A 14,918-nucleotide genomic window follows, 5' to 3' on the forward strand; every position below is an offset into this window, starting at 1 on the left:
ACCCCCCCTCTGCTCTGAGGCCATCTAGGGAACCTCAATCTGATTATGCAATCAAAGAAAGAACCTTCTGTAAAGCACTTCAACTCTATGAAAACTCATATTTCACCAGATGACTCCTATGAATGGAGCCAGATATTGGAACTTTATTATCTTCAACTATTTACAACACAGTAATAGTGTTGGTGCAGATGCCTAGAACAAAGTTTTGCAGCCACTGCTTATTATGCTTTTTAGTCCTATTCTTTATTCTTCCTTTCTTTCTCTTAAGAACATTGAGTGGCCTCTGTGTATGATATAATAATAGAAGACTTTGTTTCATCACCACCCTTACTAGATAGAGCTCTTGTCATCCATAGCCTATACCTGCATCTACATACTATTATATGGGCTTAAAATGTGTCTGTAAAAAGTTTCACCTTTTTGTTGGACACCACTATTTTCAAATCAGGGAGAAAAAAAAACATCAACAGAAAGTTCTGAACCACTCCCACAAGTGAATCATCGATATGTCCTCTGTATCTGTATGTTCAGTATGTTGCACACTAACATAGCTTCTGGCATCTCTCCAAATTCTTTCAGATCAGTCTTGTCAAAGGAGTTAAGCTCAAACATGACAAGTAGTATGTCGGATACTTCACTCTGAAGTACTTCCAGGCTGCTATTACTCTTATAGTAACATGGTTTCAGCCTCATCTTTGCACAGCTCTGCTCCGACAAAGCCAGCTGGTGGCCCCGGCTCTGAGCTCCCAGGGAGAGATGCTATATCACCGCTCAGCTAAAGAGAACAATTAGGCCATATCAGCAGATCAGAGTGTTGGCTGTCGGGGCACAGTTAGCAATAGCGCCAGTAATCTGTGGCTTAGCTGGCACCTAGCCACAGCCAGCCGCAGCTCCACGGCCTCTTCAGACACTTCGGAGTCACTGAGGGCACCGGCGTGCCTCAGGAGCCGGCTCTCATCCACGCGCTATCAGGGAAATTATTTGAAATGGGGAAGAAAATAAAGGGAGCATGTACTGTAAGAGACAAAAAAGAGTAAAATGTGGGAGGTGGGAGGGAAAGAATTAAGTCTTTAATGAGGGCAGTTGTTTCAGCAGGCATAAAAAAGAATCGGGTTATATCAACACAGTGTATCAAATGATGGTTGTTAGCGGCCCACCTACTGTGAAATTACGGGTGGCCTGTTTTGGTTCTTTTCTGCCACTAATCGCACATTTAGACCGTTTTTTAAGTCGTCAAGTGGGATCATGGGTGCCAACAGATAGGGGCAGAAACAGTCAGACAGTGAAGGAGAAGAAGGCACGGATACTTTTGATTAGAGCTGTCACAAAGATCCAGCTACTGTGTCGTTGCAGCTGCTCTCTCTGATCGTATCTTATCATGAAAGGAGTTCCTGTTAAAGCAGACACCCTCATCACTATGTGGCTTTTTGCACCTTCCGTCTCATTCGCCTCGCTCTGTGTAATGAGAATGTGGGATTACAAGTAATGAAAGTTTGGGGCAAATGACTAAGAACTAGGCTAACCCCATGTTTTTGTCAAGCCTCCCATGTGCATTTAATAAAGCTGCGATGACCTTTGCATAGTTACATGTTTCAAAGGTTTTGATCAAATGTGGCTGCAGCTGCAGCTGCTCATTTCTTCTTAGATGTATTCTGCATCACCTCGTAAAGTAGCTCCGATCACTCGCAGGTTGACATTCAAGTTAAGAGGCGACCTTATGGTTGTTGTTCATTCTGACAAAATACGATATAAACCCTTGTGAAGTCACCACCCACTCACAAGTGTCCATTTCAACAGCTCTGTTGAAAACTGGCCACATGAAAAAATATACAGAAAGAAAAACAAATGTTTTTATTTATTGTGCTTCCCCAACTCACTTAAGCAGAAGTAAGTGATCCGGTGGTTTTGGCTAACTTCTTGTCAGTCGATGGAGTTAGCAGTCCCCGCCCTCGTCCCTACTGTACGTCACCACATTCAGGCGCATCCCTTGGCTGCACACACAGAGAGGACCGCCCCTTTATGCCGTTCTCTCTCCTCATTGGATAAAGGTTGTAGGATACAAGGAAAGTTTTCTCCTGGGCTCAGAGCAGAGTGACTGACAGACCCGTGTTTCAGACCAAACACTCTATAGAAGTGATTGCTGTCAGATGATATAACTATTTAAGACTTATATTAACACAAACATTCACCTTACTTCTGCTTTAACACAGCCACAGTGAAAGCACAAAGAGACACTGCAGAAGACCTTGGTTCACTATGAGGGAAAAACTGAGACTTATACAATTTGTTTGTATTCAGTAGTATTGTGTGCATTGTACAGGCTCAAGACATGACACTGTTATTATACAGAAAACCCAATAATTCCTATAATAACCAGGCACTTTAACATTGTGATTTGGGTGATTGTCTATAGGGATTATGCCTCATTAGGTATTCAAAAGAAAAAAATAAAAGATTTTTTCCTTAAGAAAAATAAATAGGTAGATGTCAGATGGGATCAATTGGTAGAAATATGCTAATGGCAGTCACAGTACCTGTGTTTTCAGATGGACAAGTTGCTGACCTCTTAAAATCTTTAAATGTGCCACACTCAAATATGACGGCAATATGGATATACAATTAAGTATAATTGTAAATTAACTTATGTCCTATTTTTTTAGTCATTCCTGAGCAGCAGATTTAATTTAAGAATGCAGAGAATGAATCATCAGTAATTTTTCACTGGTTGCAGCCTTAACAAGTCCCATTATCTTCAAATTGCTTTAGGTTTTTAGATCGTTGTTATGGAAAGTGGTATAAAAACATCATTCTGTTCATTGCAAAATAGCAAAGATGCTTTTTGTTTTGTTTTCTGACAGTTTAGTGGGAGAACAAGTATAAAAATAACTTTAAATTATCAAAAATGTTTTGATTTCATGAAAAAGCACACTGCTAATGTAACTCTGGTCACCAGTCATCATGCTGACAGGACTGCACAAACTCCCATCCATCTTAAACACACACACACACACACACACACACACACACACTCCCACTACCTCTCCCCTATCCACAGAGTAAACACATCAGACAGGAATATTTACTGTTTGGACCTGTTTGTTTTGTGGACGACAGTAGGGACACACTCTCTGATTAATGAGCACACACACACACACACACACACACGCACACACCCACGTGCCACACTCAAAACATGTTGACTTTAGCACTTAATTTTAATCAGCGATTGAAAGTGCGATGATGACAATAAGTTCATTAATAATCATGGCTTTGTCGAAACACACATAGAGACGCACACAGCTTCAAGGAAGACTGAGTAAAACATCAGCCTGCTGTCGTCATGGTGATATAGACATCAGCGGTAAAAACTCTAAAAATGAAGCTGTTAGACCAACTCCTGTGTTATTTTTGGGGCTCTGGGTTTTTACGCAACCGACTAAATCTCTTGGGTTTTTAGTTGAATCTTTTCCTCAGAACACATCCGGAGAAATGCTAATGACTAGCGTTTCATCCACACTGTGCTGTGGTGCTCTGTGCACTTCAAAAACTGACTCACCTGCCTCTCCTAAAACATCTCGGTGAATAATAATAATGAAAAAAAAAGTCAGCTTTTCGTCTCAAATCAACAGAGAGGAGGGGCAGGACGGGTGGTGCTGGGGAGGAGGAGGAGGAGGAGGAGGAGGCGGTTGCGTTATTGTTGTCAGGCCACAGCCTCATCCAGTTTTTCTCAGTGAGAGGAACCGCAGTTTGCTAATGCGCCGCCGAGTAGGTGCAAGTGACTCATGACTGCTTCAATTACGCCAAAGTCAATCCATGAAATGATCATTTTTTTCCTGGCCGCTGTCTCACCAATGCCATCATCCCTCCGGCGAGCCGCTGCCAGCAGGGTGGTATAGAAAAACCCATTGTTTGTGCAAGGATCTGGACGGAGACAGCATGTGTGCTCATGTGTGTGTGTGTGTGTGTGTGTGCTGTAGTGAACAATCCAGCCAAGTCTCAGGAGAGTTTGGGATTGGACAGAAGCTATAGCAGTATTAACCTAAAGCTTGCACTGCTGTATGCATCATTATGTGAGCACAAACTACCTAAAGCTTTATCATTTTTTTTATTTATTTTTTGCCTTTCAACTGTCACGAGCATCAAGATTTATAGGCAAAACAGCAACTGGACGTAAAGTATGAGATTTAGTGAGATTTATGAGCGCTCCCTCGCTGTTTTTGCTGCATCCCACGCCCTTGTGATCCACTAAATCTCCACTGTGGCACTAGAAGATGAATAATAGAGGAGGAGAGTTAGCCACAGAGTGAAAAACGAGCATCTGTCTGCTTATGCATAGGCACATGCTTCTGATCCCGAATGCCACACACCAGCCAGCGATGATTGTTAAACTTATTGTATTGAGCCCACGGTAACAATGAAGGTGAGGGAGCCCTTAGGAAACTGATGAATGAGCCAACCAGCAGCTGTTGGTAAAGACGGCAGATGAAAAGAATGAGAGAGTTATGGGGTGTTGTGTAGGTTTGTGTTACAGTGGCCGTCTCGGCCCTCAATCTGTCACTTTCACCAGCAGCTCTGCAGCTGACAGCGCGCGCTCCGCTGTGTTCCTTCAGGATATACTCTCCCCTATAACAAATAAGATATCAGTGACTCAGTGGCACTATAAAGACCTCACATCAGGCTCCTCTTCCTCTCTGCCGGGTCCTCAAATGACAAAACAAATTGTCACTTCCTCTCAAAACAACTCCTTTTTGACTCATTTGACTTTTCCAAAAATGAGTCACATGAGCGTTTCCTGATATCTTACACCTTCCTGTGTAACACAGGTGAAGACTGCACAGTAACTGTAGCTTCTGGCATTTAAGTCAGATACTTTATATGTCCTATGATTCACACAAACCTTCCTCGCAAAGTCTTTGACGCCTCCATCTCAGCGTCAGCCAACACAGGCAGTATGTTTTCGGAGTTTCTGCTTGGATAACTAGGGTAGCAATTCAGGAGAATTTTCTTCAAATTTCACTTTCAATTGATACAAGGATGAACTGAGTTCAAAGGTCAAGATCAGGATCACTGTGAAACTCCTCAAGGGAAACCTTAAAGGGATAGTTCACCCAAAATTCAAATTTCACTCATTATCTACTCACCCGAAAGAAAGTCCTCCGTGCCTTCTCTGAGTTACGGGGGGGTCCGCGCAGCAGTATTTGTGGTTGTGAATGGTGCTCACTTTTCTTCGTCCAAAAAGACACACCAAAATCATCCAAATACCTCCATAGTGCTCGTCTGTAATGTCCCTCTTGTATTGAAGCCCCGACATGAGAAATTGTTCCGCCGGTCACACAGGAAGAGCAGTGAACTGAGACACTGGGAGCTTCCGCTACAAACAAGCTTAAAATATAGACTTATTTAATTTTTTTCGGAACAATTTCTCATGTTGGGGCTTCAATACAAGAGGGACATTACAGACGAGCAGTGTGGAGGTATTTGGATGTTTTTTGGTGTGTCTTTTTGGACGAAGAAAAGTGAGCCCCTTTCACAACCATTATATGGACAAATACTGCTGCACAGACCCCCCCCCCCCCCTCCCCCCCGTAACTCAGAGAAGGCACGGAGGACTCTGAAACTTCTCCCAGCCCTTAGTCGAAATGAGGGTGAGTAGATAATGAGTGAAATTTTAATTTTGGGTGAACTATCCCTTTAATAATTAGGCAACCCTTTATACACTGATAGGCAGAAGTGAAAAGTCAAGGTCACAATGGTGTTGCCTCACCTTAAATGAATGCCGGAAGGCTTTGAAGGAAGTTCATTACATCTGGCACAATCATTCACTTGGACTTGTGGGTAAACTGATTCGAATTTGGAGGTTAAAGGTCAGAGCATGTTTGGATGTGACTCACAAATTCCTGTGCTAATTATGAAACAGTTTAGTGAAAACAACTTCGCTGTGACACGATAATGTGCTACAAAAACACATCTGGCCATTATTTAATGCTATAACCTACGTAGATAGAGGAGATAGTAACCATATTTCCTGTTAACTACTGAATGGCAGAGGCACATAACCATGAGGTGGTAATTTGAGTTTTTAGTGGCTTAAAAGTTCCTTCAAGAGGATTATATCCTCTCTTTAAACATGTTAGACTTACCTGTAAATCATATAATACCAAGACCGCACCTGCCACCGATAATTTGTGCTATTTCATCCTTGGCTGCTGAAGGAATAAAGGAAGATGTCGTTTTTTCCAGAGAGGACTGTCATTAATCACAACACGACAGATCAGCCAGTAGAATATTATCACACAAACATGGGATGTTTCAAGGAACGTCACACAACTGTTTTCCGTCTCATCTCATCACCCATTGTTATATCAATCATCCATTTATCAAATTTTACCTTGTTATAATACGCACCACCAGCCAGAACACAAACTGGAATATTTCCTCGATGTGATCACACCCAGCAGCAGAACAAAAGAGGGAAGGAAAAAAAAAGAAGGCAAAAGAGCAAGGGATGGAAGCGTTGTTTAGAAATCGGAGATGCGTGTGTGCAGCACGGAAGTGATAAGTGCAGAACTCTGTCTACTCCTTCCAGTCAGATAGGCCCTAATTTGCTTATTTGTAGCTGTCAGCTGTGCTTTTTGCTGCCCAGTGATAAAAGCCAATGGACAGGCAGAGGCACTCAGATGCACCTCTCAACTCCTGCAGCCGCCGTCCAAACATTTATGTGCATTGGCGTTCCTTTATGTGTATTGGCGTAAAGGAAAACCTGGACAACGGCCACTCACTTGTTGGATGCTCCAGAATTTTTTTTTATCCCCTCGCCCCCCTCCTCCCTTACGCTGCCCTTACTCATCCAATTTGCTCTGTATACACTCTTATCTAATCTAGTAAGCATGTTTATTTTATGCTTTTTGCAGGTAGCCCTAGTACAAACGGTTGCCAGAGCTTGCAATGTTTTCTCAAGGCCGCTTGTAAAACATGTGTCATGTTCCAGTTCAACAGGTTGATATGAAATCAGGTATATGAAGAGAGGCAGTGAAACAGAACTCCTCATTGCGCTCTGTTTTCTTTCATTTTCTCAGATTGTCTGTCAGCTTGTCTGTTCCTTTACTTTCTTGTTCTGACTTTCCTTTTTTCTGTTCTTCTCTGTTTCCTCTTTCCTTTCTTCTCCTTGTTTCCTCTCCACTCTCCTTTTTTCTTGCCTCTATTTGTTTTTTCTCATCCTCTCCCTCTTCCCTCCTATTCCCTGCTTGTTTCTTCTCTCCTCTCTCCTCTTCTCTCTCCTCCTCTCCTCCTCTCCTCTCCTCTCCTCTCCTCTCCTCTCCTCTCCTCTCCTCTCCTCTCCTCTCCTCTCCTCTCCTCTCCTCTCCGGGGAGGATTAGGACAGAGTCCTTTTCATCCCGCTGTAATCCTACACTGGCAACCCAACTCCAACAAGAATAAACACACACACACACACACTGACATGCAAACACACACACACACACACATCTCGCTGTGAGATATGTATATGTTCGGGGAGCTTTGCCCAAATAAGACCATTCACGTACGATATGAGCACATGGCTACATCTGGAAAAAGAACATCAGAGAGGATTTTGGAGATTTTTCAGTTAATGTTCTGCTCTGCTTATTCCTCCCTTCCAAAAATAAGGTGCAGGGAGGAGAGACATTAGGAATGAATGGGAGAGAAAGAGACATAAACAGGCCGATCTACCTCCCAGCCTGTCTCTGTCATCTCCCTCGAGGTGGGGCCTTGCTGGGACTCTTGTCAGCTGAGCTCCCCCCTGCTGAGACCTACAATGGCAGATTGGCAGCCCTAATACCACAGCTCGCTTTATCTGCCTGAATTAAAACCCAATTGGAGAAGGGTTATGGGAATTGCTGGCTCAGGGAGAGCTTTTATTTATTTATATTATTTTTTTCAGGAATTATGTGTGTGGGCGCATTTTAGGAAAAAAAGAAAAAAAAAACGTAATCAGAGGAATATAAGCTCAAGGGGTATCAGTCGGAGGATTAAACACAGAACTAATGCAGCTAGATTCAGAGCTGTTGTTAGCCCTTTATTAAGGAGGATGTGTGTTTGTTTTCGAAAGGATGGAGGGAGGGGGCATGTGTGTGTCTATGTGAGTGTGTGCGTGTGTGTGTGTGCTCACAGGAAGTGCTCGTGAGGCAGGCAGGATGTGCAGGAAGTGTTTGGCTTGGCTCAGCTGGCAGCGAGGTTGTTGCTCCGAGGATTGCTGATGCAGGGAGAAGGGCGCAATGAATCCCCCCCCCCCCCCCATTATTATTATTTTTTAAAATTTTACTTATGCATTCATGATGACACACTATAGAGAACACACTCAACACGCATACGCACAAAAGTTACAGTGAAGTCAGCGAGGACAGAGACGGAGCGATCCAGGAAAAAACTGCCGTGAACTGGCCGCCTCGCTCTGCTCCGTGGGCTAATTGAGCCGTCCATCAGTTTTATTCCACTGTGCGGAAACAAGAGGAACCTGGTCACTTATGAAACGTGGACAGAGTGTGATGGACAAGCTGCACTCTCTCACTTATTACGTAACGAGTCCGTGTCCCCGCTGCAGAGAGAGCAAAGTTGTGGTGTCAAAATAGGACAGGGTATAAAAGGAGGGTATGTGAGGACAACAGACTAGTGAACCTAAGCTGTCTTATGTCAGCTGCAGAGTGAGAGAGTGTTTTGAATAAATTGTTCCAGCCGGCTGTACGGTATTTTAAATGTCACCGAAAACTGGAGGGGAGAAACAGTTGAGATATAAAATAAGAATGTGGGAGTGTCTTTTTACTGCTTGAAAAATGTAATGAGCCCTTTATTCTGCTCTCTACACTGTCATTTCATTCAGCATCAGAGTGCTGCAAAGATAGACATAAAACAGTTATGCTGCATTTTCATTGCTGATTCACATGCCAGTTATTTTATTGATTAAACCCAAAGCCAAACAGCATGAAATCAAAATGTATTCAGTTTTTTACATTGCAAGAAAAGCTGTCTCATTATTGTAGACCAGGGGTGTCAAACATATGGCCCGCTGGCCAAAATCGTCCCACCAGAGGGTCCAATCCGGCCTGTGGGATGAATTTGCCAAGTGGGAAAGTTACATATAGAAGAGGCATAATATTGTTGAAAATGCACATATTTTAATTGAGAAATTTCAGGTTGTTCATAAACATTTGTAAACATCTTAAAGGTACGAGGAGTTTGTATTTGGTTATAAAAGAGTCTCATATTAAAGCAGAAGTAAGTGATATATTTGTGTTAATATAAGTCTTAAATAGTTATATCTTCCGACAGCAATCACTTACATAGAGTGTTTGGACTGAAACACGGGTCTGTCAGTCCCTCTGCTCTGCTCTGAGCCGAAGAGAAAACATTTATCGTATCCTACAGTTTTTATCCAATGAGGAGAGAGAACGGCATGCAGGGCTGTGTGTGCAGCCAAGGAACGCCGTGAATGTGGCGACGTAGGGACGAGGACTGTTATGGTGCGTTCAAGGAAACTCGTATTTTTCCGACCGTGAAGTGGTACCAGTTCGATCTGGTACGAGTTCACCGGTCGGAAGTTACGAGTGGCCGTTATAGTGACTTTCACCGGTAAAACAGGTCGGAAAAACACGAGTGGGTTGCCTGGAACACTACAAAGTCGTAAGTTGTGACTTGAAGCTGTAATTTACGATTTCAAAAGCCTGCCTGGAACGCAGCATTAGCGAAAACGACCGGACCACTTACTTCTGCTTTAATGTGGATGAATCTACGTTACCCACACTTGTTAATGGGTTCATTTTTGATAAATATATCTTTTTGTCTTTATAGTTATTTTGATATTATTATTTAGTGGTTGGCTTGCCCAGCATTTCCTGGTTTCGGTTTCCTGGACGCTGCCCGGCGGGTCATGGGAAAAACGCTGCCGGATCGCTAGTTGGCATCGTTTATGGTCGGAACTACGACGTTATCTGATCGTCTTCGAACCTCCGACTTTAGTTCTTGATTAATAAAAACATTCTTGGCAAATGCTTTCACTTTTGTCCGTTTTGCGCCGGTCCAAGAATTTCACCGTGCGCGGACTGCGCACGGAGGCTCATGGGAAATGTAGTGTGAAAACACTTAGCTTTCCAAAACGCCTCATAGTCCCTTTAATATTGTATTTTTTTTATTGTATTTATTTGCACTGAAACAAAGAGAACACTTTTGAGTTCTTATTATTTATAGGTTATAATGCTGTCATTTTACTGGTCTGGCCAACTTGAGATCAAATTGTGCTGTATGTACTGTAGCCCCTGAACTAAAATGAGTTTGACACCCCTGTTGTAGACAGCTTATCAACAATCTGGTCAGTTTGCAACTCTTCTCTCTTTGGAAGTAAAGTTTGAAACGCAGGTGTGAGGCGAGTGGATCAGTCCTTCCTGTGATATACAGATTAGATGGAAGTAGCAGAGGGACAGCGGCAGCAAAGACAGACATGATCATAAATGAAGGCTATGAAAGGGCGGCGTTGAAAGGCGGGACAGGAGCGAGGGAGTTGTTATGAGCGCAGACACAACCCCGGTGCCAGATTCTCAGCGACACACTGCAGTATCCTCCGTCTCCGCTCTCACTCCCGTCCGTCTCATATCCTCTGCGTTGACAGCTGATGGGAAGATGGCCCGCTCATACGAGGTAAAGAGTAGAGAGACTGGGAGTCACAGGGAGAAGGAACGCGAGCGCCTCTACACACGACTTTATCCTTTATCACACTCTCTGACTTCATTCTCGCTTTTTAGAATTTGTCGGCCTCTCTCCTAGAAAATTAATTCATAGACAATTAAAATTCAGCAGCAAAAGTGTGACAGTTGCATATTAAACATTAATATTCCTTATGTAATGACCACAGCATCAGTGAACAGTGAGTTTTTACAGTACAATATTCCTCTGTTTAGACTCCTCACAGCTCCTGGTTAAAGCCGAGGAAAGATGTGATGTGAGGGTTTTCTTACAGAAATAGTTCAGTGACGTCAGACACAACGTGTTTATTTACATTTACCAAAAAACAGTCTTTTCCTACGATTGAACTAAAATGCTCCTGTTGTCTAAACGGCAGCTGAGACTCTGGGAGCGAACCCTGGTCTCTGGTGTGACAGTTGTGCACGTTGCACCCTGCCATCCACCTCAATCCACCTCCAAGCAATTCCGGTGCTTTATTCATTAAAAAAAAATGTTGCCTCTTTACATAATCCAGCCAGCAATAATGTTTCCTATAGAGCGGATTTGCAGTTTAGCTGTATAGTAACGTCACTTCTAGGAAAGTACAGTTACTTCCTGAGCCAATAACCCCACTCATCAGCCACATGCATTATAGATATACATCCTGTGCTGGTAGATCCCGTAGGGAAGCACTTGTGAAGAGGTTAACTCTTCAGTTTGAGCGACAGACCCATGAGATAGAAAGCCTCTATTCACTCTTGTGTCTTTTTTTTTTCCTCAAGCTATCACCAGATTTAATTGTGTCATGTGTTTTTGCTGAAATGTCAATTTTCCTGGACGGAGCTCAGATTCAACAACGGCTTTCACACTTAGCCAGATGTGCTGAAATCTCGGTGCCAACGGATTTGGACGAGAAAAACTTAAGAGTGTGAATTTGTTTTTAAAAATTCAAATGTGCGCGTGAAGAATAAAGGTTTCACACATTATATGTTGAAATGAAGTCTTGTGGTGCATGAGGTAGAGACATTTGCTCTGTTATTTTATCGTCATGAGTCATAACAGATACCAGTGACAAAATGTGCCACTCTGTCCTCACTGAGATTATAGCCTTTCATTCTAACGTCCTTCCCTTTATATTTTTCTCTCTCTGTCTCTAAACAGACTCTTCAGGCCAGATGACCTCCTCACCCCTGGGCTCGCCCACATCCCACCGGGGAATGCACCCGTCTCTTCTCAGCCCGACGTCCATGGGGCCCTCTGGCTCCCTCCACTCTCCCATCAGCACGCTCAGTTCACCCATGAATGGCATGGCCTCGCCCTTCTCCGTCATCAGCTCGCCCATGGGCCCTCACTCCATGAACTCGCCGGGCATGGGCTACGGCCCCAGTGTCAGCCCCCAGGTAAGGCCTGTGACAGATTTCAAAAATATGCAGCCGCACACACACACACACACACATGAACACACATGCATGCACCATTGTATGAAATGACAGCATGCGAAAATATGTGTTCAAGGTTATTTGCTCTGTATAGAGCATGACATTGGATTTAATGAGGCAATTGTGGGAAACACACAAAAGTTTGTTTGAGAGATGTTATCACGTGTCATGCATTCACGTGGTAAAGCATCTAGATTACAGTTTTGCACCAGGTGGCAGGAGTGTGAGCATCAACAATATTTATTTTTCCATTTCTCCTTACATTTGTGGATTATTGATGTCTGATTTGTTTGAATTTAAGCCAGGCAGCCAAAGTCTTAACAGGGTCGTCTGTGATGTATTTCTCATGTAACGGTGCTTAATAGGGCTGAACGATATGCAAAAAAATGAAAATCATATTGCAATTATTTTTGGCAGATATTGCAATTGCAATGAGTCGAAGTTTTAGTTGGGATCGTCATTTTTGCATTTCATTTAAACTGTAAAAAACCAAAAAAAAGTCATGTTTTTGTTGGGTCTTGTACCAAACAAGCATGTCCCCCTCCATCTGGAGAATATGATCTGTTGGCTCAGGCATCTCTACTCTGCAGCACCTCAATGCCTCATCTGTGGTGTGTTGTGACACACTTTAGCTGCACTCAAATATATACAGTCGCAGCTCCCGCACTGCGATGTTGCATTTCGATATTTTGAGAAGAAGGAATAGTTCGACTTTTTGGGGAAACAACCTAATTTACTGAGAGCTGGATGAGAAGAACGATACTGTTTCTATGTCTGGTCATGAAAAATGTAGTGTAGCCACAAGATAATTAGCTTAGCTTTGCAAAAATACTGGCAGGGGAGAAAAAGCCAGCAAGGAGAAAACTAAAACACCTATCAGTACCTTTAATGCTCATTAATTATGTCTGTTGGCTAATTGATCTTGTTGCAGTCCTGCATGTGCCTGCCTGAGAGTAGCTGTGCACTTCTCTGTTTAAACACTCATTTAAATAACTGACAAATGTAAAAAGCTGCTTGTCACATTCAGAGACATGTTCAGCAGCCTGGTAACAGGAGGCGTTTGTATGATTTACTCTCAACCTAGTAAAAACCCAACCACACAGACTGCTGTGTATCATGTCTCCATGTTCATATGTCTAAGACGTGCAAATTAGAGTTTCTTACAATTACACACACACACATTTTTGCCTTTGCCAGGCCCCAGCACACTGAGGCCCTGCTTTGACCTCATGCCACAGTTAATCAAGGCCTATTCAGCTGGGATTCCACAGCACTTCAGCTCTGTCACTCTTTCTTCTATAACTGAGGCATTTTATCCCCCTCTCTCTCTCTCTCTCTCTCTCTCTCTCTCTCTCTCTCTCCCTCCCATCATATCTTGCTTTCTTCTCTGTCCCTTCATTCAACTACTCTCTGTTACTGTCCCATTTCCCTCTTTATTTTCCCTTTTGTTGTTGTTTAATTCCTTGTCTCTTTCACATCGTCTCCATTTCCTCTACCTCTCTCTGTGTTGGTTTTGTTCCATCAATAAGCCTTGGTTTCTTTGGTATTAAATACACACAACACACACACACTCGCACACACACACACTCACACAATTAAGACATCAAAGCCTGCAGTGTCCCAGTTTCCGTCTGGAGCCATATCTAAAATTGAAATTGTTTCCCCCCAAAATGCAGTGGTTGCCCTTTTTTGTGTTTGTTAATAATTGTGTTAAAGTGCATTGGCAATGTGATGCTATTTGGAATGGGCTCTCCTCACTATTGTTGGGCTTATCAGCGCCTTCTGAACGAAAGTGTCCCACATGTAATGGAGTTAAGAGTGGATTAGGGGCACTTTCAGAAAGCGGCCAGAATCTTTCATTGCTAGAAAGCCCACTTCCCCCTCTCTTTCAGATTCTTCTGCACTTTTTAATTCCCACACTTTTCATCTCCTCTCCACTGTTTCTGTCCCGGAGCGTCACACTTTGTATGCAGGTTGGATGTTTAGGTAACAAACGTTGCAGTTGAATCAACTTAGTCTGTCTTGAATCTGCGGCAGCAGTTTCACTAGTGACCTTGAAACTGTTTTTGTGGATAAATATACTTGTTTTTTTGTCCTCGCCGATATCGGCAATTGTAAGAGCAGGTACGGCCTGAAGGCTCCGGAGTACAACTAAATCTGTCATGTACAACTAACTCTCTTTCACTGGTGGCGCAGCATTCAGCAGCTTAGTCTGATGTTGGTGATGAATGCCGGTGCAGAAAAACAGTTCAGCCTGTGACCATGTACTCCTCTTTTAGCAACATCACAAGTAAGCAGCATTATGATCATTCAGAATAAGGATGAGCATTGATTGCATTAAAACAAAATTGAAATGAACATTTGTTTTATTTATAACATGTAACTCCAAGTCTGCCTATAAAGTAAGCTGGTTAAAACAAGTAGTAAATAGTTAATAGCACAGTACATTGTAGTTAAGATCAAGTGTTAATTAATGCATGATCTTGGCACCCAATTGCTCATGCAGCATGTTTAAATGTTTATATACAGTATATGAAATGAAGTGTTGCCATTTTATTCAAGAAAAAATATCTCTTAAAATGTCAAATCTAAATGACTCAAAGTCAGACACAGTAACAGTGTCCGGCCCTAAATGTGACAGATCATCACGTCTGAGGATTTGAGCTTTTAACCATTAACATTTGCGTAACTGAGCCGACTGTTGCTGAGTGAGGGTGGAGAACGGCAGTTTGATGTGAGAGTGGTGTGGCTAAGAGGTTAAAGATGGTGGCAGGGCCCTGTGGTCGT

The 14,918-nt window shown here is 42.9% G+C and overlaps 1 protein-coding gene across 4 annotated transcripts in view; it reads left to right on the plus strand.

Moving 5' to 3' along the window:
• rxraa (retinoid X receptor, alpha a) overlaps nucleotides 1–14,918 on the plus strand; it is a 111,712-nt gene that overhangs the window by 56,131 nt on the left and 40,663 nt on the right. For 2 of the 4 annotated variants that reach the window (XM_085793872.1, XM_085793874.1), the window contains exon 3: nucleotides 11,854–12,092. In XM_085793872.1, the coding sequence (XP_085649998.1) occupies nucleotides 11,854–12,092 (239 nt within the window). Of the gene's footprint in view, nucleotides 1–11,853; nucleotides 12,102–14,918 lie in introns of all 4 variants that reach the window. The other 2 variants (XM_085793871.1, XM_085793873.1) reach the window with 1 other exon arrangement.

Source organism: Trachurus japonicus, chromosome 12 (genome assembly GCF_045865225.1).
Source record: "Trachurus japonicus isolate A0001 chromosome 12, Traja_1.0".
NCBI lineage: Eukaryota > Metazoa > Chordata > Actinopteri > Carangiformes > Carangidae > Trachurus > Trachurus japonicus.